General features: G+C 38.6%; 1 protein-coding gene and 1 long non-coding RNA gene across 2 annotated transcripts; one reads left to right on the top strand and one right to left on the bottom strand.

Moving 5' to 3' along the window:
• The first annotated feature begins 2,447 nt into the window (after positions 1 to 2,447).
• LOC140810394 (protein FAR1-RELATED SEQUENCE 5-like) lies at positions 2,448 to 5,628 on the top strand. Its single transcript, XM_073168261.1, has 4 exons — positions 2,448 to 2,579; positions 2,764 to 5,014; positions 5,308 to 5,311; positions 5,592 to 5,628. Exons 1-4 carry the CDS (start codon positions 2,448 to 2,450, stop codon positions 5,626 to 5,628), a joined length of 2,424 nt encoding a protein of 807 aa, XP_073024362.1.
• Positions 5,629 to 6,185: 557 nt separating this feature from the next.
• Positions 6,186 to 7,837, bottom strand: LOC140810742 (uncharacterized). The gene is made up of 3 exons (XR_012113284.1): positions 7,551 to 7,837; positions 6,655 to 6,696; positions 6,186 to 6,561 (listed from the first exon to the last, which is right to left on the bottom strand). It is a non-coding gene; the product is annotated as an uncharacterized lncRNA (long non-coding RNA).
• Between the last annotated feature and the right edge of the window lie 18,022 nt (positions 7,838 to 25,859).

Here is a 25,859-nt window from a genome sequence, read left to right as displayed (position 1 = left end):
AATTCGAAATTATTAAAAAATTGGCCAAAAAATTTGATAAAACTACAAGGGTTATATTGCAATTTTCATAATGACAATTCTGTAATTATTTGTATCTTTCACCACATCCTCCATTTGAATAGCTGTCCTCCATTTTTAGAGGATTACTATTCCTTCCTCTAAAATGGAGTAGACAAATAAAGATGGGTTGGAGGAGAATCTATTCTCTATAATAAAGGAATACACCGTTTTGGAGTTGGGTTGAAGATGCCCTTAGTAATTCATCACAATATTAAACTTAAATTAGATAACTCGAGTAAAACAACAATAAAATATTTCATTTCTCTAATTTATTTCATTTTCAAATACACACACATATATATATAATTAATTAATTTCATAATATATTATTTAACTAAACTTAATTAATTCGCTAAACATAACACAACTACATGTGTGTGTGTGTGTGTTTTTTTTTTGTTGATATGTTTATCTTTATTGTTGTGTGTGTTTCTTTATTGTCTACTTTATTATGTCTACAAATATCGCATGTTTATCAAATTAAGTTAAATCGATAATAAATGTTTGTAGTAAATTATGTTATGTATTTTTTTGTCGTTACATTGTTCATTAATTTTATTCCGTGACTACTATAAAATGTAAATTATAATTAATTCATGCGAAAAAATAAAACAATTAAAATAAATTTTTCAGAATTATATAATTCAAAATATAAAATATAAAATGGACAAAAAAATTATTTAACATTAAAACATTTAAAAAATTCGAAATTAAAAAAAGTAGCCAAAAAAATTATTTAACATAAAAAATAATTAAAAAATTCGAAATTATTAAAAAATTGGCCAAAAAATTTGATAAAACTACAAAGGTTATATTGCAATTTTCATAATGACAATTCTGTAATTATTTGTATCTTTCACCACATCCTCTATTTGAATAGTTGTCCTCCATTTTTAGAGGATTACTATTCCTTCCTCTAAAATGGAGTAGACAAATAAAGATGGGTCGGAGGAGAATCCATTCTCTATAATAAAGGAATACTCCATTTTGGAGTTGGGTTGGAGATGCCCTTAGTAATTCATCACAATATTAAACTTAAATTAGATAACTCGAGTAAAACAACAATAATATATTTAGTAATACCTATGAAACATAATCATATGATAAGAGTATTCTAGTTGAAAATACAAACACTTACAAAATGAACTCAAAACGACTTAGAATTTCGATGAAAACAAGCAAACACAACAAATAAATTGTCAAATCATCGGTATATTACAGAACATAAAGAATTTCACAAATTTATCCTTAAAACTTGCAAATTTAGAGGGTAAAACAAAATGGAAGGTTGACAGTACTACAAATGAAAAATCAGAGTAAGAGTTCACAAAATAAAAAAAAAACAAAATAATAATAATAATAATAATAATAATAATAATAATAATAATAATAATAATAAAAACAACAACAGAGCAACGTGACATCTTTTTGAATTACAAATTATAGTAAAAATAGACGATAAAAATAATTGGAGGAGAAGATTCAGATTTTTATTGGCCTTTTTAAATTTTTGGAAAAAGAAAACAGAACGGCCTAAAAAATAGAACAAGAAAAGGGAGAGAAAAAGAGAGAAAGACGAAAGGAGAAGGCGGCTAAAGGCCAAAGGAGGAAGAAAGAGGGAAAACTCAAATCAAAGTCCGTTTTTATTGACCAAAACAAAAAAACAAACAATTTGAAAGCCATCGTCCCATTATTCGGTTTGTTCGACACTACCGTGCCCCAACCCATTCATTTTTTTACACGTGTCATTAGTTTTTAATATTTTTGTTACAACAAAAGTAAACCGTGGTTAACATTTATGAAGGAAACCACCTCTCTCAAAACTCAACCAGACTCCCCCGTGAAATTTTTGAAATATTTGAGACAACCTCTCTCAAAAATTTCAAGAAAGCCCTCTCTCCACAAAACGACAAAACGAACGGCAGAGTCATAAAATCAAAGCAAGCTATCAAAGCAAGCTGTCTCTCCACCAAAAAATCTCACTTCCCTTTTGTTTTTTCCAGTCGACGGAATCAGCCAAGGTGAGAATTTTCTTTGCCACTGTACAATGTTTTTTAATTTATAATGTAGATGTTTGTGTTTGTTTGAAGAAATTTGGGATTTGTTACGCTCATGTCTGCTTTAATTTCATGCTACATATGCTGAGATTTCCACCCGTGAATCTCGTCTGTTTCTGCATTTACATATGGGTTTTTTGAATTTATGTGGAAGGTTCAAGAGCGTTGGCGTCGAGTTTTGAGTTACCAATTTATTGTTTGAATTTATGCATTAGGTATTACTTTCGAAACAATTAGGTATTACTTTTGCCTTATCGAAAGTTACCAATTTATTGTTTGAATTTATGCTGAAAATTTGGGATTTGTTACGCTCTGTTTCTGCATTTACATATGGGCTTTTCGAATTTATGTGGAAGGTTCAAGAGCTTTGGCGTCGAACCATTATTCATTGAGTTGGATCAATTAGGTATTACTTTTGCCTTCTATTTTCCCTTAAAGATTTTTACTCTGAAGTACTGTTTGGTATAAAGGATGTAAAATCGATTCTTGAATATTGGAAAAAAGTGGCTGCTTTCTGTTTGTGTGAAGAATCGATTCTTGATTTGGGAATTTGTCTTATGCTTTAATCAAGTGAATGCTTTAATCAAGTGAATGATTTAATCAAGTGAAGCTTTCATGTATATTGAATCTGTGTTGGTTGCTGTAGGTTTTCTACATTACAATGGAAGATGACAATCCAATTGAAGAGTTGGGGGGAGAATATATTGAAGGAATAGAACTGGATCACATTTCACAACAGCAATGTGGAGTTCCTGAGTTTCCAACGGCAGAAAACGTCGAGGTACCAACTGAAATCTCTGTTGTCGATATTTTGGAGAATAAACTAGCAGTGGGTTCAATTGTGAATAGTGTTGAAGAGGCATATTTGTTGTATTGTCAATACGCGCATGCCAAGGGATTTAGTGTTAGAAAGGGTGATCAACGTTGTTTTCCCAAAACTAATGAACTTCAATCGAAGGAATTTAATTGCTCATGTGAAGGTAAGAAAGATGAAAAATGTTCTAGTAAAAGAATTCCAGTTTATCAAAAGTTGATCACTAGAACTAAATGTAAAGCCAGATTGAAAATTACAAGGGAAAAAGAGGGTGTTTGGCAGGTGAGTAGATTTTTGGAGGAGCATAATCATGAGATGTTTGCACTTGATCAAACTCACCTGTTAAGATCGGCACACAATTTATCACATGCAAAAAAATCCACTCTAGAAGCTATGGTGAATGCTGGAATATCTGTCTCTAATGCAGTTTCTTTTATGGAGAATGAAGCATGTGGGCCACAAAATTTAGGTTTTATTAGAAAAGATGCATATGACCATATGAGTCGGCTAAAAAAGCATACGAAAGTTGAGAATGGAGATGCAACTGCACTTATCCAATATTTTATTCAGAAGGCGAACAAAGAGAATTACTTTTACTGGAATGTGCAATTGGATGATGACGATAGAGTGATGAATTTTTTCTTTAGGGACTACAAATGTGCAGTGGATTATGAATATTTCGGTGATATGCTGTCGATTGACACAACATATAGATCAAACAAATACAATTTGATTTGTGCTCCATTTATTGGTATAAACCACCATATGCAAAGTGTGCTGTTTGGTTTGGCTTTTATGTCCGATGAGACCGAAGCTTCTTTTGAGTGGTTGTTTACAACATTTCTTGATGCTATGTACGGAAAACAACCTGAAACTATATTTTCAGACCAATGCCAGCCCATGATGAATGCAATTGAAACGGTTTTTCCACATTCCCATCATCGTTTATGTCAGTGGCATATAAATCAAAATGCGCCTTCACATTTTGGGAATTTAAATGGCGATTCAAATTTCAAAAAATTGTGGTATAAATGCATGAATTACTGCGACTCTGAAGATGAATTTGATGCCACGTGGACATATATGATCGATACATATAATTTGTGTGGTCATAAATGGTTGAATGGGATGTACAAAATCAGGAAAAAATGGGCGAATGCTTTCAGCAATGGCAGATTTAGTGCAGGACTTTTGGCTACCTCAAGGAGTGAGGTCACAAATATGGTTTTGAAGAAAGCAGGTAATAAAATGTGTTCTCTGTATGAATTCGTGATGAATTATACAAAAATTCTAAATAAATGGCGAGAGAAGGAGAAGTTTGAAGATACCCGTTGTCGTCATGGTAAGCCTGCGCAGATTTTAAAAAATCATCCGTTGTTGATTCATGCTGCAGATGTCTACACTATTTCCATTTACAAGTTATTCGAAATCGAATTGGTTAACTCTTTGGATTGCAAATCTGTTCAACCACCATCTTGTTTTGGTAATGATTGGAATTTGCTTGAGTTGAAGGTAAAATCTCACGATGAAAACTCAAGGGTCAGACAAGTGGTGTTCAATAAGCAGAATCATGAAATAAAGTGTAGTTGTTCTAAGTTTGAGACAATGGGGATTTTGTGTAAGCATATTTTGATGGTGTTTAACTCTTTTGACGTCACTGTTCTACCCAAATGTTACATTTTGAAGAGATGGATGAAGAATATAAAAACTATAGTTAACAATGAATTCAAAGAAAGTGGTGGTGGTGGTGGTGATAAATCTGAGATGGTGTTGGTGAACCAAATAATGAGATCGATGTATGATCTAACTCAATTGAGCAAATCTCATGAGGATGCGAGAAAAAGTTTGTATAAGTTGGTTGATACAGCAACAGGTGAAATATCCAACCTTCTACAGAATTTGAGTGTAGATGATGAGACGCCGTGTGATGATATTCCAAGTGACGGTAACATCGATGAAGTATTCATACGTAACCCGCTCACCGCTAAAGCAAAAGGAGTTACAAATGCAAACATTACACGACATTGGGATAATAAGAGCAAAAAAGGAAATCGAAAAGGAAAAGAAAAAGCTGAAATTCCAAGTAAGTTTTAAGTTATTCAAAATTGTGATCATATACTAATTATGCGGTTAGATGACCATCTTCTTTGGATGTGCTAGGTGGAAAAAGAGGCAAAAGAAAAGGACAAAGTTCACAAGATGACACCACCGCACGGGAAATAAACAACATACCATGCCAACAACAATTAAATTTAACATTCTCGCAGAATCCATTTTTACCTCCTCAACATTTTGTACAGCACTCAAATCAATTGGTAACTTGTGTTTTTTTTTTCAATGCGTTATAATATTCGATATTTTTTATGTCTCTTGCAGGAAGGTAATACAAATTTGTATACAAGTGGTGAAATGAATTTATTCCCTTATCAGTTTCAGCGTCCTCAATCATCACAAGTAAGGAATAAGTTCCTTGTCGTGGTAATTGTTTCTTGTTGTCATATCCGTTACCTGTATTTTCTGTGGTCTTTGAGCATCTAATTTTCGAACTTTGTAAAATTTTACCAACAATATTATGTATATTTTTATAACATTCAAATTGGTAACTTGTGTTTTTTTTTTCAATGCGTTATAATATTCGATAATTTTTATGTCTCTTGCAGGAAGGTAATACAAATTTGTATACAAGTGGTGAAATGAATTTATTCCCTTATCACGACCACCAGTAGTTTGGATGAAGTGAAGCTTGACATACCGGTGCTCATGCAATCTAGGCTGTGTTGGTTGTTTCTGTTATAACGCTCGGATTAATTTAAATAAGAGACCTATTAGCTCTTAAACTCATTTGTTTCTTATCATGTTTCCTGTCGTGGATAAATTAAATAGACCTAACATGTTGGCTATTTTGGAATCCTGCTTGGTTATTGATAAATTTAATTCTGTATCTTTCTTTTTTTTGTATATTTAAATAGACCTAACATGTTGGGTTCTCAATTGATAAATAAGTTATATAATGGTTTCTTCTCAAGCCATTATGGAATATCTTTTGGACATGAATCAACTATAAATTTGGAATTTTATTCCACAACTCTTCCAGGGCAGGCAACAAGGACGGCTAAAACAAGCCAAGAATATGCAAAAAAACTACGATTACTACACCAACAAACTACAGCTAATTAAAAATGGATCAAATCCAATGCACATAAATCGATATTAGAGGCAACAGAACAAACATTTTACTGCGAAAATAAATAGTACATTACATTGACAAAAAAAAACCTAATCATCACTATTAATTTTCATAGCTTCAATTTGTTTTTTCAACTCCTCCGTCATATCCACTAAATTTGCAAGTGCAACTTCCAATTTAACTATCTTCTCAGCTTGAGTGACACTTGCACTTGCATTTGCACTTGCACTAGAAGGTGCGTACGACGTTCTTTCAACACTAGGAGTAGAGGAAGAAGCTGCAACTTGTTTGTCCAGATACGAACCAAAAGCTTTTACTGCATCATCCCTAGAAGAGAATGACCTGTGAGACGCACCGCTAAATTTATTAACTTGTTTTTGTGCCTCTTCCCAAGTGTCATATACACCAGGTTTACGTCCAACGAAAACAACATATGTTTTCCCCTATATCACAAAAATAAATAAAGAACATTAAAAAGTTAACATTAAATAAGTCATAATTAACAGGAAAAAATTTAAAATAACTAAGGCGCTCACCATAAACGAAAATAATGGTATGCCAAATTGTAATTTTTTTTCCTGCAACAAAAAAATTGAGAGTCACAACATACATTTCAGATCTTATGAAATGAACATCTTATAAATAAATATTCACAATAAGTAATGGGCAGAATGTTGAATCCGTCATTGCGTAGGTTCATGTAAATTATTTGGGCAGAATGTTGAATCCGTCATTGCGTAGGTTCATGTAAATTATTTGGCTTCTTGCTTAGGTTTCACCACAAGTAACATTAAAGCACCACCAGTTGTTTGGGCTCACATCTAACATTAACTTTCTTGATACAGAATTCATTTCTGCACTCTCGCCGTAAAACCTTTTTGAGGTTGGAGAATTCATTCCTCTTTAATCAATTTCACGCAAATGTAAGCAAAGCAAAAATGAAACTGCAAGCACTACACAAATTAAGTATTAACCAAAGCAGATACACATTCAGTTCTGTTAGGTATGTGGATGATAAAATAAACATTGCGCATAGATGATAAAATAAACATTGCGCATAGCCCACACTCAAGTACTCAACCTTACACCAAACAACGTGTAATTTTTACACTACATAAATTACCTTACATTTAATAATTTGGTCATCCCATCCTTTATACCAAACAGTACTTTAGAGTAAAAATCTTTAAGGGAAAATAGAAGGCAAAAGTAATACCTAATTGATCCAACTCAATAAAAATGGCTCGACGCCAAAGCTCTTGAACCTTCCACATAAATTCGAAAAGCCCATATGTAAATGCAGAAACAGAGCGTAACAAATCCCAAATTTTCAGCAGACATGAGCGTAACAAATCCCAAATTTCTTCAAACAAACACAAACATCTACATTATAAATTAAAAAAAATTGTACAGTGGCAAAGAAAATTCTCACCTTGGCTGATTCCGTCGACTGGAAAAAACGAAAGGGAAGTGAGTTTTTTTGGTGGAGAGACAGCTTGCTTTGATTTTATGACTCTGCCGTTCGTTTTGTCGTTTTGTGGAGAGAGGGCTTTCTTGAAATTTCTGAGAGAGGTTGTCTCAAATATTTCAAAAATTTCACGGGGGAGTCTGGTTGAGTTTTGAGAGAGGTGGTTTCCTTCATAAATGTTAACCACGGTTTACTTTTGTTGTAACAAAAATATTAAAATACTAATGACACGTGTAAAAAAATGAATGGGTTGGGGCGGTAGTGTCGAACAAACCCCATTATTCAATGATGTGATCTGGACTGATGATTTTTCATGATTATTTTTCATACTTATCATCATATGAAATAATTATATATTTCATATGGGATTTTGATATTTATCTCTTTGCTCTCAATTTTAGTTTATGGAATTTATTTAACTTCTATCTTCAGTCTTTTAGTTTTTATATTTCCAAATCATCGCGTTTAGAATAAGATTGCTATATATTACATTTAATGGCATGTTAATTTGTAATTAGTCTTTAATTTCGACAAAAACTTGTGTAAGACGGTCTCAGTGGCCGTATTTTGTGAGACAAATATCTTATTTGGGTCATTCATTAAAAAGTATTACTTTTTTTTTACTAAGAGTATTAGTTTTTATTGTGAATATCGGTAGGATTGACCCGTGTCACAGATAAAGATTCGATATATATATATATATATATATATATATATATATATATATATATATATATATATATATATATATATATATATATATATAATCCCTAAACCGCAGAATCAATCATGCTAAATCATTAAGAATTTGACTTGAAAACTTAAGTGGAAGCATACCTGAAGCCATATTTCTAAATTCTTCAAAATGTGCCTTGATCTTCCATATTTACGCGCTCTTTTCTTAATAGAATCATTTAGTTTCTCTTCAAGCTATTTTCTTAATGGGGAGAGAATATGGAACGTGATAACGCGAGAACTGGGGATCATGACCCATATATATAGATAATATTTATCATTATCTTCTGATATTTTTGTTTTAGCCAATCATAAAAACAGAAATTACACTTATGCCTCTACACATTAAAGGCTCACAACCTATTAGATACATTAAAGCTCAATAACTCGAAACCTTAGTTGATCACTTTATATTGGGCTTAACTTAATAAACAACCTATAACACATAATTATTCATATATAAGCTCATATAAATAAAATTGATCCAACAATCTCCCACTTGGGATATATGTGCAACCTTATAATTATGTTTGTAAAAATAACCTTATGAGCTCAAAATTGTTGTCATTCCGAAATGTATCTATAACCAATCTGGTCTATCAATCACATCAACATAGGATCAAAGCAGTCTTCGCTATATTCAAGGTAGTTGGACCCATCAATGGTCACATATGCCAACACAACTGAATGACATGGATCATGAAGTGGATGTGTAGCATGGAATTTTAATGCAATGTGACCGTAACATACATATTTCCAATTGGTCATCCCTTAACCTTATTGAGATCAAACTTTAAACCATAATCAAAGTGTGACTTAACTTGAAATTTATTTGTGCAGAAAATAAAATTACATAACCGTAACTGAAAATGTCTACAACTGAAAAGTATTTAAAATAACAAACTCCCACTAAAACTGAATTTCATCGATTGACATAACACCCATACTAGCAATGTGCTCATGAAATTGTTTGGGTGGTAGTCCCATAGTAAGCGGATCCACAACCATGGAGTTTGTACCAATATGCTCAATAAACAACTTTCCACTCTGAATTCTTTTTTTAACAACCAGAAACTTGATGTCAATGTGTTTTGAATTCGTCGAGCTCCTGTTGTTATTGGAATATATAACCGCTGATTTATTGTCACAATGTAATCTTAGTGGCCTTTCGATGCCATCAATAATGTGCAGTCCCGTGACAAAATTTTGCAGCCATATTCTATGATTGGATGCCTCATAACACGCTACAAACTCAGCTGCCATGGTGGAAGAGACTATATGTAATGCCTGAAGTAATATCACAAGTTGTTGATTTAGTAATGTGAGAGTACTAAATAATTAACATTTTTTTAAGAGAGAAATATGACATATGTTGGTCATATGAAGTCCAAATGATTTGAAATTTGGATATAACGTAGAAAACTCAAAGATGTAAAAGTTTCATGTTTTGAGTTTTGGAAAATTTGGTCGTTTGACTGGTCCAAAGAGATATACCGGTATTAAAATGTTAAATATTATATATATTATATTATATATTATATTATATTATTTTATTAATATAATATAATATAATATTAAAAAAATAAAAAAAAAAGAAAATATAATGAGTCGGTGGAATTCATTCAAAATGAATTCCACCGAACTCATTAAGGAGACAGATACGTGAGGCAGTAGAGAGAAGGAAGAAAAGGAGATACAGTTTTAAATTTTCTTTCTGATTTTGTGACTTATTGATTTATCCAATCGACGAACCGACTTCAATTCTGGGATCGTTGATACGAGGTCTTCGATTTGAGGTATAAATTTTGTAGTTTTGGTGATGTTAGAAATTCGTCGATTTTTGGAATAAATCCGATAAATTGTTAAATCATACTGAAATTGAAGATTGTTGAATAGTGTATGATTTTAACGAAGTAGAGAAAATTATAGAGATGTTATTTTGAATTATTCCTAAATTATTTTAATTAGGAATTTTTAAACGTTGGGTTGAGATTGGAGAGTTGTTTGTCAGTTGTTATTAATTCTGATTATATATTCGGAGTCTACGAAGTATAGGCTACACGTTGATATAAAGTTTTCGTAATTTGACGGATGTTGTAAAATAGCCTATTATTTGATGTTAAATTAATTAGGGTGTATTTGATGGTAGTATTGTGAATTAAATACATCAGAATATTAAATTGTTGAAAAATACGAATTTATAATCGAGTTTTATATTTTGTTGAATTAATTGTTGTTGGGCTATTTATTGTAGTATATTGAGGCTGTTATAACTGTGTTGATACGGTGACAATGATCTAATAATTATTGTTGAATTATTTAGATACACCACAAGCCTCGGGATCAAAGAAATAGCCAGATTTTATATATACTCGATTATCAGGTACGTGTTGACGTACGAGCATATGTTGTTATTGTTTAGTATTGATGAATACTATTGCGTTGAACGATGATAAATCACCGGAATTGGGTGATTTGATATTATAGTTGTTGTTTATTATTGTTGATATTGTTGACTATCGTTGTTGGGAGACTTCTCGTTGATGTTATCACGTTGATGTTGTTCGTTCAACGATATTGCTGTCGCCGGAGTTGGGGTGCGACGTATCGTTGATGTTATGTGTTCGACGATATTGCTGTCGCCGGTGTTGGGGTGCGACGTATCGTCGATGTTGTTGTTCGTTCGACGATATTGCTGTCGCCGGTGTTGGGGTGCGACGTATCGTCGATGTTGTTGTTCGTTCGACGATATTGCTGTCGCCGGTGTTGGGGTGCGACGTATCGTCGATGTTGTTGCATTGTGATGTTGTTGAGGTTGTTGATGGCTGATTGTCCAGAAACGGCAAAGGGGGTATTTCTGTTATCATTTCAGTTATATCTTATGTTGTTGTTAGTATAACTGTTATGTATTACGATGATGATTGTTGTATATGCTCACCCTTTGGGGGCTGTTTCTGTTGGGCAGGTTACAAGACTATGCGTGAGACAGGATAGTGGTGAAGGACTAGGTGTGTCTAGTCAAACAGTCCTGTAGTTGATAGTATATAGAGACAATATAGTTTATTGTCTTATTTGAGTTGTATGTGTGTATTTATTATACTGTTTCTGCTGCATTGACGTTGATAGTGTGGTGATTGCACTATTTTTGTCGTATATGCATTATATTATTACGTCGTCGAAAAGAAATTTTTTTATGCATATGACGTCACATGTTGCATGATTACGTGGCGAGGTTTGGGGTGCCACATTTGGTGGTATCAGAGCATATGTTAGATGTCTGGGATGGTTAGGAGTTGGGTTTGTGATGAGGGAGTTGGATGGCGATATTATCTGCGTATGTCTGTGCATTTGACTTGTTATTGATTATTTCTCGATGTGATTGATTGTTCTTTAGTTGCATGTGCTTTCGTGCGAAATGTGTGATGATGATTACTGGATTGTAATTGTTAAATGTTATGATTAACAATTTGATTTCCAGTGATGGCAGCTAGAGAACAGGTACATCCACACGAGGAAAGAGATGAGGTTGACAGTGGGTTTGGACAGATGAATCCATTGCCACCTCCTCCTATGGGACAGGCACCTGCAGATCAGCCTTTATTACCTGGTGAGTTGACTTTGGTACAGTTCAGCAGTTATTTTCCGCCGAGATTTGATAGTTCTGAGACTGGTGAGCGAGCAGAGGAGTGGATTGAGAGGATAGAGCAGATATTTGTGACCGCACCGTGTGCTAGGTCTGCTTGGTTACGATTGGCTACATTTCAGCTTTCGCGGAATGTATTATTGTGGTGGCAGACGACTGAGGCCGGATTGAGAGCTCAGGGCCGTACTGTTGATTGGGATGTGTTTCGATCTCGTTTTCTTGATAAATATTTTTCTATAGCAGCCAGACAAAAGAAAGAGAAAGAATTTGAGGATTTGAGACAGGGTAGTATGTCTGTTGCTGAGTATGAGACTCGATATTCTGCATTGTTGAAATATGTGCCACATGTTGCTACGAATGTTCATGCTAAGATGAGACATTTCTTGAAAGGGTTGAAGTTAGAGTTATTTGATCGTGTGCAATCAAATAACCCGATATCATTTGAGGATGCAGTGACGAGGGCAGAGATGGCTGAGTTGGTTATGCAGGAGTATGGGGCTCAAGGACGATTATCAGAGCCGACTAGGGAGTCATTGCGACCGCAGGGACAGTCTTTTAAATATCAGAAGGGTTCATCTTCTTCTTCAGCATCATCTGGGAAGCGTCGATTTGATTCACGACGTGTTGAGAGTCGTGGGGGCAGTTCTCAGTCTGTTCAGGGGCAAAGAGGAGAGTCCAGAGAAGTGAGATGTTTTCGTTGTGGGGGACCTCATCTGATCAGAGATTGTACACAGACCGAGATCACCTGTTTTGAGTGTGGCGGTGTTGGTCATCTGGCGAGACAGTGTCCTAGTCGTGAGGGGCAGCGAGAGCCTAGGAGTGCTAGAGGTAGATCCTCAGAGAGAGGAGGACGACAGCCTCAGCAGTTTACACCACGACCTTCTGGAGGACAGCCACGTATGCAGGGAGCTGGTCCGTCTCAGGCACAGGTGTATGCTTTGACACGAGAGCAGGCAGAGGAGGCACGAGAGGAGATGATAGCGGGTAAGTGTTATTTATGTTCTTATCCTGCTTATATTCTTATTGATACTGGTGCCTCGCATACTTTCATATCGAAGAGGTTTGTGGTTGAGCATCATATGCGCTCGTCTCCATTGTCTATGCCTCTTTCTGTTTCGACACCTTCTGGAGTTGATATATCAGTTGTATCTATGATATCAGATGGCATTATTTCTTATGAGGGCTATGAGCTGAGATCTGATATGATTATTCTAGAGATGACTGATTTTGATTGTATTGTGGGAATTAATGTGCTGAGGAGATATTGTGCGACAGTTGATTTTTATCAGCGGGTGGTATATTTTTATACAGATGAGAAAGAACGTTGGACATTTTATGGGAAGGGTTCTCGTCCCCGTGTTCCGTTGGTATCTGCCATCCGGATGTCTCGGTTATTGGAGCATGGGCATGAGGGTTATCTTATTTATGCTGTAGATGTGACAGAGAAGAAGAAAGAGGTGGGAATAGAGGACATACCTATAGTTGCTGAGTTTGCCGATGTATTTCCTGATGAGATTCCAGGCTTCCCACCAGCCCGTGAGGTGGAGTTTGGAATCGAGTTGATGCCAGGTACTTCCCCTATTTCTCGTACTCCTTACAGAATGGCACCAGCAGAGTTGAGAGAGTTGAAAGCCCAGTTGTAGGACTTGCTGGACAAGGGATACATTCGCCCTAGTGTATCGCCTTGGGGTGCACCAGTCTTATTTGTGAGAAAGAAAGATGGAACGATGCGGCGTTGTATTGACTATCGACAGCTGAATAAGGTAACGATTAAGAATAAATATCCCCTCCCTCGTATTGATGATTTGTTTGATCAGTTACAGGGAACCTCGGTATATTCGAAGATTGATTTGAGGTCAGGATATCATCAGATACGGGTTAGAGAGGAGGATATTCAGAAGACAGCATTCAGGACCAGATATGGGCATTACGAGTTTTTAGTTATGCAGTTTGGGTTGACGAATGCTCCAGCTGTGTTCATGAGTTTGATGAATAGGGTATTTCAGCCTTATCTCGATCGATTTGTTATTGTATTTATTGATGATATATTGATATATTCCAGGAGTGAGGCTGAGCATGCAGGGCACTTGCGTTCAGTGTTACAGGTGTTGCGAGATAGACAGTTGTATGCGAAACTCAGTAAGTGTGAGTTTTGGTTGGATCGAGTGGTCTTCTTGGGTCATGTTATATCGAGAGATGGGATTTCTGTTGATCCAACGAAGGTCGAAGCCGTGTTACAGTGGTCTTCACCTACATCTGTACCTGAGATTCGTAGTTTCTTGGGTTTAGCAGGTTATTATCTTCGATTTATCGAGGGATTTTCAAAGATTGCTAGACCTTTGACACAGTTGACCCAGAAAGGTGTGCGATTTCAGTGGTCTGAAGCATGTGAGAGGAGTTTTCAGGAGTTGAAACACCGACTGACGACTGCACCGGTGTTATCAATCCCTACAGAAAATGAGAGGTTTGTTGTTTATACTGATGCATCATTACATGGTTTGGGATGTGTTTTGATGCAGGATCGACACGTTGTAGCATATGCCTCGAGACAGCTGAAACCACACGAAACAAGGTACCATGTACACGACTTGGAGTTGGCAGCCATTATCTTTGCCTTGAAGATATGGCGACACTATCTATATGGTACCTCGTTTACGATTTATACTGATCATAAGAGCTTGAGATTTTTGTTTACTCAGACAAAGTTGAATATGAGACAGAGGCGATGGTTAGATTTGCTGAAGGATTATGATTGTGAGATTGAATATCATCCTGGTCGAGCCAATCTTACAGCTGATGCATTGAGCCGTAAAGTGAGTTGTACTGCAGAGGATGTCAGTCGCTTATCAGCTATGATGATGTCTTGTTGTTCCTTGGGATATGATTTTGATATCTCGACGACTCCTATCCAGGTATCTACCTTATTAGCTGAACCTGATATATATGGTTGTATTCGTGATGCACAGATGACAGATGAGAGAGTTCAGCGATGGAGGGAGTTAGTGTCTCAGAAACAAGATACTCGTTTTAGAGTGGCTGATGATGGCAGTTTGAGGATGAATGATAGATGGGTAGTTCCTGATATATCTGAGTTGCGCCAGGGCCTATTGCGGCGTGCACATTGTAGTCGATATTCTATCCACCCTGGTGGCAAGAAGATGTATAAGGATCTACGTTCTCAGTTTTGGTGGAAGGGAATGAAACGTGATGTGATTGATTTTGTACGTCGATGTCTCAATTGTCAACAGATCAAAGCTGAGAGGAGAAGGCCCGGAGGTGAATTGAGAAGTTTAGAAGTACCGACTTGGAAATGGGAGCACATATCGATGGATTTTGTGACTCATTTGCCAAGAAGCACTGGAACTATTGATGCTATTTGGGTGATTGTTGATCGATTGACGAAAGTTGCACATTTTATACCCTATAGCATGAGTAGTACGTACTTGACGATGGCACAGTTTTATATACGAGAGATCGTACGGTTGCATGGGATTCCAGTGTCTATTATTTCTGATAGAGATCCTCGATTTACTTCTCATTTTTGGGAAGGATTGCAGACTGCGATGGGGACAGAGTTGAGATTGAGTACAGCTTATCATCCTCAGACAGATGGTCAGACTGAGCGTACTATTCAGACGCTGGAGGATATGTTGCGTGCTTATGTTATGGATTTTAAATCTGGTTGGCAGTCATCTATTCCATTGGTGGAGTTTGCGTATAACAATAGTTATCAGAGTAGTATTCAGATGGCTCCATTTGAGGCATTGTATGGGAGACGTTGTAGATCTCCGTTATACTGGGATGATGTTGATCGAGCTGCAGTCACAGGTCCTGATATGATTCATGAGATGGAACAGAAAGTGAAGGTGATACAGCAACGATTGAAAGCAGCTCAAGATAGACAGGCCGCCTATGCCAATAAAAGACGAAGACCTTTAGAGTTTCAGCAGGGCGATCGAGTATTTTTGAAAGTTTCTTCTTTTCGTGGCACAGTGCGATTTGGCATGAAAGGAAAGTTGGCACCGAGGTATGTTGGCCCATATGAGATATTACAGCGGATAGGCACGTTGGCTTATCGATTGGCTCTACCTCCATCTTTATCTGGTATTCATGACGTATTCCATGTGTCGATGTTGCGGAAGTATGAGCCTGACCCTTTGTAGTGACCCGCTCCAGAATCACCTACTAATCAAGAACTAAGCATGCAATTAACTTAATTAATAATAATCAGAGATAACAGCGGAAATATGGCCGACGACAATAGTTATACAACCCAATCGAAAACAGAACAACTCAAAATATATTCGGTACAACCATATCGAATAGAATAGTACTGAAAACTAAACCAACCAGCTACTCACTGTCCTCCTCCTGCTCTTCCTGAGCCATCCAACCTGAGGCCTGCCCCATGGGAATGGGGTGTCCAAGATAAACAAAACCGAGGACGTGAGCGATAAGAACGCCCAGTACAAAAGCATGAGTATACAAGCCTATATGAAATGCACATGCTATGATATGATACCAGGGTAGTCAAGAAACAGGAGTAACAAAGGATCTCAAAATGCTCAGTCTAGAGGCGCCAAGTGGATAGTGCCGCGCGGTACTCCTCTGGGTCACTGCATCCACTACAAGAACAGACGTGGACCAAAAATGTCCCGGATCACCGAAGCCCTCCGGACCCGTCGGCCACTGTGTACTCTCGGTGTCCATGCGTCCACAAGACAAGACAGGGCTGAGCGGCCCCACAAGATATAGCTTATCTCGAAAGAGATACAGCTCAACAGTAAAGGCTATCTCGAAGGAGATACGGCTCAACATGAAATGCAACATGCATCATAAAACGTGACATAATAGCATGCATCATATGACATATATCAATGCACCACATAATCATGCAACACATATAAGGATGTATACTCGACCAGGATATCTCGGATAGTACTTTCGTACCTCTATCACAGCAAGCCTAGCCTTACGCAACACCGCTAATCAGGTCTAGAACAAGCCTACGCATCAAAAGCATACCCAATGAACAATACTACCATGCTCGACTAGCAAAACCAGTACTACCAAAGGTTTAGGGTTTACCTTCGTCCGTCGACAGCCCTTTGATGTTGATTGCCTCGTAACTCAGGCGTCGCTACGCTACCAATCCTGGCAGCTCTTGGCTATCGCTCGACCGACAACTACCCTAGAAACCTTCCAAACCTCTCAAATATGAGACACAACTCAAGAATTTGCAATACAAAATGAGGAAATCCGAGCACTATTTATAGGCTATGTTCGGATCCACCGAACCCACTTCGGAACGTCCGAACTCCCACGTGTCCATCGGCTCTTGACACCTCATGATCGGATCCACCGAACCTACACTTCGGATCATCAGAACTTGCATGCAAACTGACGTGTCGATCAACTCTTAACACCTCATGATCGGATCCACCGAACCCACTTCGGATCGTCCGAACTCTTCGGTGCTACCGAACCATCTTCGGTCCGTCCGATCATGACCATGGTCAAAATTACACATTAAACCTTCTTAATCACCATTAATCCGTTAATTACCCAATTTGGAATTCGGGCTACTACATTCTCCCCCCCTTAAAAAGATTTCGTCCTCGAAATCAAGTTTATAGGATGAACAAAAACTGAAATAACAACATTGTTATTATAACTCAATTTGTTGTTGAACACAACTGATATTTGGATTACAACGGAAAAACACACACACCTCCAAATTACAACCATAGTACAACTCAAAAGAGCTCTGGATGCTCCGAACGCATACGACTTTCTAACTCCCAAGTGGCTTCTTCAGTGCCTCTGCGCTGCCACTGAACTAAGACAAGAGGAATGATCTTATTCCGCAATACCTTGTCTTTGCGATCGAGAATCCGCACTGGTCGTTCCACGTAAGACAAATCCGAATTTAGTTGAACTTCAGAGGGATGCAAGATGTGAGACTCATCTGCTATGTATCGTCTCAACAAAGATACGTGGAACACATCATGAATACTTGATAGGTACGGCGGCAATGCAAGTCTGTAAGCCAAATCTCCCACGCTTTCCAATATTTCAAATGGACCAATAAATCTCGGAGACAGCTTACCCTTGAGACCAAATCTCAAAATCCTGCGAAAAGGCGAAACTCGGAGAAACACTTTCTCACCTGGCTGAAAATAAAGAGGTCGACGTTTGGTGTTCGCATAACTAGCCTGTCGATCCTGAGCGATCTTAATCCGCTTCTTGATTATTGCAACCTTATCAATAGCCTGCTGGACTAACTCCGGTCCCTCAACATGTCGTTCCCCAACTTCATCCCAAAATAATGGAGTACGACAACGTCGCCCATACAACGCCTCAAATGGTGCCATACCAATACTACGATGATAGCTGTTGTTGTACGCGAACTCAATCAAAGGCAAATGATCCTGCCAAGCGGTTCCGAAATCCATCACACAAGCTCGCATCATATCCTCAAGTGTACGGATAGTCCTCTCCGTCTGACCGTCGGTCTCTGGATGATAAGCTGTACTTAAACTTAGGGACGTACCCAATACCGCCTGGAAACTACCCCAAAATCGTGAGGTAAAACGAGGATCTCTGTCACTGACAATACTAACTGGCACCCCATGCAAACGTACAATCTCTTGAATGTACAATCGAGCCATACGATCGAAAGTGAAATCACGGTTATATGGCAGAAAATGAGCAGACTTGGTGAGTCGATCCACCACTACCCAAATAGCATCACTATTCCTCGAAGACAATGGTAAGTGAGTAATGAAGTCCATCGCGATATGCTCCCACTTCCATTCGGGAATAGGTAAGTTCAACAATAATCCTCCCGGTCGACGGTGCTCTGCCTTAACCTGCTGACAAACAAGACACTTGGAAACAAACTGATAAACGCTGCGCTTCATCCCTTTCCACCAAAATCGTGTCCTCAAATCTTTATACATCTTGTTGCTTCCTGGATGGACACTCAACTTGCTTCGATGGGCCTGAGATAAGATCTCTTCCCTCAAAGTATCATCCTCTGGTACCACAACCCGATTAGACAAACACAGAAGACCATTAGACTGATAATGGAAATTGCTATCTCCACCAACCAACCGAGCTAATCTTTGAGTCTTGAGATCAGACATCTGAGCATCTCGAATCCGAGCGAACAAAGCTGGCTCAGATAAAATGGTAGCAACACGAATGCTCTCCATACCTTTCCGATGTTTGAAATTAAAACCCAACGAACAACAATCCTGGATAGTACTAATCATAGCACTGGTCTGAAGTGCAGAGACTCTCACCTTGCGACTAAGAGCATCGGCTGTGAGATTCGCAGAGCCTGGATGGTATTTGATCTCGCAGTCATAATCTTTAAGTAGATCCATCCAACGACGTTGTCTCATGTTCAACTCAGCCTGAGTGAACAGATACTTCAGACTCTTATGATCAGTAAAAATTTCAAACTTAACCCCGTACAAGTAATGACGCCAGATCTTTAGCGCAAACACAATAGCAGCTAATTCTAGATCATGAATAGGGTACTTCTCCTCGTGAGGTTTTAACTGCCTGGATGCGTAAGCGATCACATGACCATTCTGCGTCAACACACACCCTAATCCTTGAAAAGAAGCATCGGTGTAAACACTGAAACCATCAGATCCTGACGGTAACACCAAAACAGGTGCAGAAGTCAGAAGTCGACGAAGCTCTCTGAAACTATCTTCGCACTCAGATGACCACTCAAATGGAACATCCTTCCGAGTAAGCTGCGTCAATGGTCTAGCTACCTGAGAGAAATTCACGATGAAGCGACGATAATACCCTGCCAGACCTAGAAAACTACGGATCTCAGCCACCGTCGTAGGACGTGACCAATTCAGCACTGCTTCGATCTTGCTGGGATCCACAGAATTCCTTCCTTGGAAATCACATGACCAAGGAATACTACACGATCAATCCAGAACTCGCACTTACTCAGCTTAGCATACAATTGCTTCTCGCGAAGAATCTGCAACACAATCATCAAGTGTTGGATATGCTCTTCCACACTGTGAGAATAAATCAAGATATCGTCGATGAAAACCACAACAAACTGATCTAGAAAATCCCGAAAGACTCGATTCATCAGATCCATGAACACCGCTGGCGCATTCGTCAATCCAAATGGCATAACTAGAAACTCGTAATGCCCATATCGAGTACGAAATGCAGTCTTGGAAATATCATCATCTCTAACTCTCATCTGATGATAACCCGATCGCAAGTCAATCTTGGAGTAAACAGAGGTACCCTGAAGCTGATCGAACAAATCATCGATACGAGGTAATGGATACTTGTTTTTGATCGTCACACGATTCAGCTGGCGATAATCAATGCACAATCGCATAGATCCATCTTTCTTCTTGACAAACAAGACTGGAGCTCCCCAAGGTGAAACACTCGGGCGAATATAACCTTTATCAAGAAGATCCTGCAATTGCTGCTTCAATTCTCTCATCTCTGACGGAGCAAGACGATAGGGGGCACGAGAAATCGGTGCAGTCCCTGGCATTAACTCAATGCCAAATTCCACCTCTCTAACCGGAGGAAAACCAGGAATCTCATCTGGGAAAACATCAGGAAATTCACAAACCACTGGAATATCCTCTATACCAACACTACCTGTGGATGAATCAATCGCATAGATGAGGTAGCCTTCCCCGCCCGACTCTAAAGCACGACAGGCTTTCAGAGTAGATACCACTGGCATCGGAGGTCGCGCTCCCTCACCATAGAAAAATCAACTAGAGCTCTCAGTCGTACGAAACTGAACAAGCTTCTGGTAACAATCCACGGTAGCTCGGTAGGTAGTCAATAGGTCTATACCTAGAATACAATCAAAATCTTCCATCTCCAGGATCATAAGATTCGCAATCAATTCGTTACCCTCAAAATCTAAGGGACAACCCATCACTAGACGCTTCGCTAACACCGAATGACCCATCGGAGTAGAAACAGAAAGAATGACGTCTAGAGAAACATACGGTAACTTATGACGCTTAACAAATCGTGCAGAAATGAATGAATGTGATGCTCCGGTATCAATAAGAACAAAAGCAGGGATACCGCATAAACGAAAAGTACCTGCTATGACTCTCTCCGTTTCATCTGCAGCCTGATCCTGGTTCAGCGCAAAAACCTGACCTTGGGCACGAGGTCGAAGATTTGAACTACCCACTGCCTGACCCTGCCTCCTCTGCTGAACAGTCGTCTGAGATCCGGAACCAGATCCTGCTCCACCTCGTAACTGAGGACAATTCTTCTTGAGATGACCCATCTCTCCGCACTGAAAACAAGCTCCCGCGGCTGATCGGCATTGCTCCGATGGATGGTTCTTCCCACAATGCACACAAGAAACCTTCTTCTTACCAAAGCGGAAAACACCGCTAGACCGTGATCCAGATCCAGAAGAAGAAGAACCAGATTTCTTGAAAGACTGAGATCGAGGGCTCAAAGTACTCGGAGGTCTAGAGGAAAGAATAGCCCTACCACGCTGGAGACTGATCTCTGCCTGGCGACACCGGTTCACTAACCCATCATAAGAAGTAGGATTATCACAGACAGTGACTCGATCAAAAATCTCCTGGTTAAGACCCTGAAGGAAATGGTCATACTTGGCCTCAGAACTGCCACTGATATGAGGGGCAAAGGGTAACAACTCGAAGAACTTCTGCTGATATTCATCAACAGACATACTCCCCTGCTTAAGATTCAGGAGCTCAATCGTCTTTGCCTGGCGAAGGGCTGGAGGAAAATACAGCTGCATGAAAGCTGCACGGAAATCGGCCCAAGTCACCCTACCCTGAGACTGGACTATCGGCGCAGAAGTCGATCGCCACCACTTGCGCGCACGGCCCTCGAGAAGAAAACTAAGGGTCTCCATCCTCTGCTCCTCGGTGCACTGGAATGCACGGAAACAACTCTCCATGCGCTCTAACCAATCCTCAGCATCATCGGGAGTCTCACCGCCGACTAAAGGCTTAGGCCCCATCTGAATGAAACGGTGCAAATCAAAACGCCTAGAACCATCCCGACGATGACGATGTTCACGATGACGCCTACGATCGTCCTGGTCACCCCAACGACCTACACTTCCCTGACTACTCTCATCACCAAAGTGGTCAGCCATCGCTACAAGATAGAATGGGGAAAATGGTAAAATGGTCAACGAAAATCCCAAAACAGAATCTATATCCCAAAATCGTAAGCATGCTCTGATACCATAAATGTAGTGACCCGCTCCAGAATCACCTACTAATCAAGAACTAAGCATGCAATTAACTTAATTAATAATAATCAGAGATAACAGCGGAAATATGGCCGACGACAATAGTTATACAACCCAATCGAAAACAGAACAACTCAAAATATATTCGGTACAACCATATCGAATAGAATAGTACTGAAAACTAAACCAACCAGCTACTCACTGTCCTCCTCCTGCTCTTCCTGAGCCATCCAACCTGAGGCCTGCCCCATGGGAATGGGGTGTCCAAGATAAACAAAACCGAGGACGTGAGCGATAAGAACGCCCAGTACAAAAGCATGAGTATACAAGCCTATATGAAATGCACATGCTATGATATGATACCAGGGTAGTCAAGAAACAGGAGTAACAAAGGATCTCAAAATGCTCAGTCTAGAGGCGCCAAGTGGATAGTGCCGCGCGGTACTCCTCTGGGTCACTGCATCCACTACAAGAACAGACGTGGACCAAAAATGTCCCGGATCACCGAAGCCCTCCGGACCCGTCGGCCACTGTGTACTCTCGGTGTCCATGCGTCCACAAGACAAGACAGGGCTGAGCGGCCCCACAAGATATAGCTTATCTCGAAAGAGATACAGCTCAACAGTAAAGGCTATCTCGAAGGAGATACGGCTCAACATGAAATGCAACATGCATCATAAAACGTGACATAATAGCATGCATCATATGACATATATCAATGCACCACATAATCATGCAACACATATAAGGATGTATACTCGACCAGGATATCTCGGATAGTACTTTCGTACCTCTATCACAGCAAGCCTAGCCTTACGCAACACCGCTAATCAGGTCTAGAACAAGCCTACGCATCAAAAGCATACCCAATGAACAATACTACCATGCTCGACTAGCAAAACCAGTACTACCAAAGGTTTAGGGTTTACCTTCGTCCGTCGACAGCCCTTTGATGTTGATTGCCTCGTAACTCAGGCGTCGCTACGCTACCAATCCTGGCAGCTCTTGGCTATCGCTCGACCGACAACTACCCTAGAAACCTTCCAAACCTCTCAAATATGAGACACAACTCAAGAATTTGCAATACAAAATGAGGAAATCCGAGCACTATTTATAGGCTATGTTCGGATCCACCGAACCCACTTCGGAACGTCCGAACTCCCACGTGTCCATCGGCTCTTGACACCTCATGATCGGATCCACCGAACCTACACTTCGGATCATCCGAACTTGCATGCAAACTGACGTGTCGATCAACTCTTGACACCTCATGATCGGATCCACCGAACCCACTTCGGATCGTCCGAACTCTTCGGTGCTACCGAACCATCTTCGGTCCGTCCGATCATGACCATGGTCAAAATTACACATTAAACCTTCTTAATCACCATTAATCCGTTAATTACCCAATTTGGAATTCGGGCTACTACACCCTTCACATGTGTTGGATATTTCTGAGGTTCAGTTAGATCCTGATGTGTCTTATGTTGAGAGACCAGTTTGTATTTTGGATCAATCTGAACGGAAGCTTCGTAGTAAGATTATACCGATGGTGAAGGTTCAGTGGGAGCATAGAGGTGTCGAAGAGGCCACTTGGGAGACAGAGCGGCATATGAGGGAGCTCTACCCCTACTTATTCTGATGGTATGACGTATCTTTTATTTATGCATGTTATTACTGTTGTTGATTAATTTCGGGGTCGAAATTCATTTAAGGGGGGTAGAAATGTAATGCCTGAAGTAATATCACAAGTTGTTGATTTAGTAATGTGAGAGTACTAAATAATTAACATTTTTTTAAGAGAGAAATATGACATATGTTGGTCATATGAAGTCCAAATGATTTGAAATTTGGATATAACGTAGAAAACTCAAAGATGTAAAAGTTTCATGTTTTGAGTTTTGGAAAATTTGGTCGTTTGACTGGTCCAAAGAGATATACCGGTGTTAAAATGTTAAATATTATATTATATTATATTATATTATTTTATTAATATAATATAATATAATATTAAAAAAAAAAAGAAAATATAATGAGTCGGTGGAATTCATTCAAAATGAATTCCACCGAACTCATTAAGGAGACAGATACGTGAGGCAGTAGAGAGAAGGAAGAAAAGGAGATACAGTTTTAAATTTTCTTTCTGATTTTGTGACTTATTGATTTATCCAATCGACGAACCGACTTCAATTCTGGGATCGTTGATACGAGGTCTTCGATTTGAGGTATAAATTTTGTAGTTTTGGTGATGTTAGAAATTCGTCGATTTTTGGAATAAATCCGATAAATTGTTAAATCATACTGAAATTGAAGATTGTTGAATAGTGTATGATTTTAACGAAGTAGAGAAAATTATAGTGATGTTATTTTGAATTATTCCTAAATTATTTTAATTAGGAATTTTTAAACGTTGGGTTGAGATTGGAGAGTTGTTTGTCAGTTGTTATTAATTCTGATTATATATTCGGAGTCTACGAAGTATAGGCTACACGTTGATATAAAGTTTTCGTAATTTGACGGATGTTGTAAAATAGCCTATTATTTGATGTTAAATTAATTAGGGTGTATTTGATGGTAGTATTGTGAATTAAATACATCAGAATATTAAATTGTTGAAAAATACGAATTTATAATCGAGTTTATATTTTGTTGAATTAATTGTTGTTAGGCTATTTATTGTAGTATATTGAGGCTGTTATAACTGTGTTGATACGGTGACAATGATCAAATAATTATTGTTGAATTATTTAGATACACCACAAGCCTCGGGATCAAAGAAATAGCCAGATTTTATATATACTCGATTATCAGGTACGTGTTGACGTACGAGCATATGTTGTTATTGTTTAGTATTGATGAATACTATTGCGTTGAACGATGATAAATCACCGGAATTGGGTAATTTGATATTATAGTTGTTGTTTATTATTGTTGATATTGTTGACTATCGTTGTTGGGAGACTTCTCGTTGATGTTGTCACGTTGATGTTGTTCGTTCAACGATATTGCTGTCGCCGGAGTTGGGGTGCGACGTATCGTTGATGTTATTCGTTCGACGATATTGCTGTCGCTGGTGTTGGGGTGCGACGTATCGTCGATGTTGTTGTTCGTTCGACGATATTGCTGTCGCCGGTGTTGGGGTGCGACGTATCGTCGATGTTGTTGTTCGTTCGACGATATTGATGTCGCCGGTGTTGGGGTGCGACGTATCGTCGATGTTGTTGCATTGTGATGTTGTTGAGGTTGTTGATGGCTGATTGTCCAGAAACGGCAAAGGGGGTATTTCTGTTATCATTTCAGTTATATCTTATGTTGTTGTTAGTATAACTGTTATGTATTACGATGATGATTGTTGTATATGCTCACCCTTTGGGGGCTGTTTCTGTTGGGCAGGTTACAAGACTATGCGTGAGACAGGATAGTGGTGAAGGACTAGGTGTGTCTAGTCAAACAGTCCTGTAGTTGATAGTAGATAGAGACAATATAGTTTATTGTCTTATTTGAGTTGTATGTGTGTATTTATTATACTGTTTCTGCTGCATTGACGTTGATAGTGTGGTGATTGCACTATTTTTGTCGTATATGCATTATATTATTACGTCGTCGAAAAGAAATTTTTTTA

The sequence above is a fragment of the Primulina eburnea genome, chromosome 13 (assembly GCF_022965805.1).
Source record: "Primulina eburnea isolate SZY01 chromosome 13, ASM2296580v1, whole genome shotgun sequence".
Taxonomy (NCBI): Eukaryota; Viridiplantae; Streptophyta; class Magnoliopsida; order Lamiales; family Gesneriaceae; genus Primulina; species Primulina eburnea.
Note: the sequence above shows the minus strand (reverse complement) of the source record. Positions and strands in the feature narration are given on the sequence as shown.

Excerpts from the sequence above, each read along its gene's own strand:
- LOC140810394 (XM_073168261.1), top strand. The coding sequence starts at position 2,448 with ATGGGCTTTTCGAATTTATGTGGAAGGTTCAAGAGCTTTGGCGTCGAA. Across the intron at positions 2,580-2,763 it reads TTACTCTGAAGTACTGTTTG|GTTTTCTACATTACAATGGA; the intron begins GTATAAAGGATG and ends TGGTTGCTGTAG.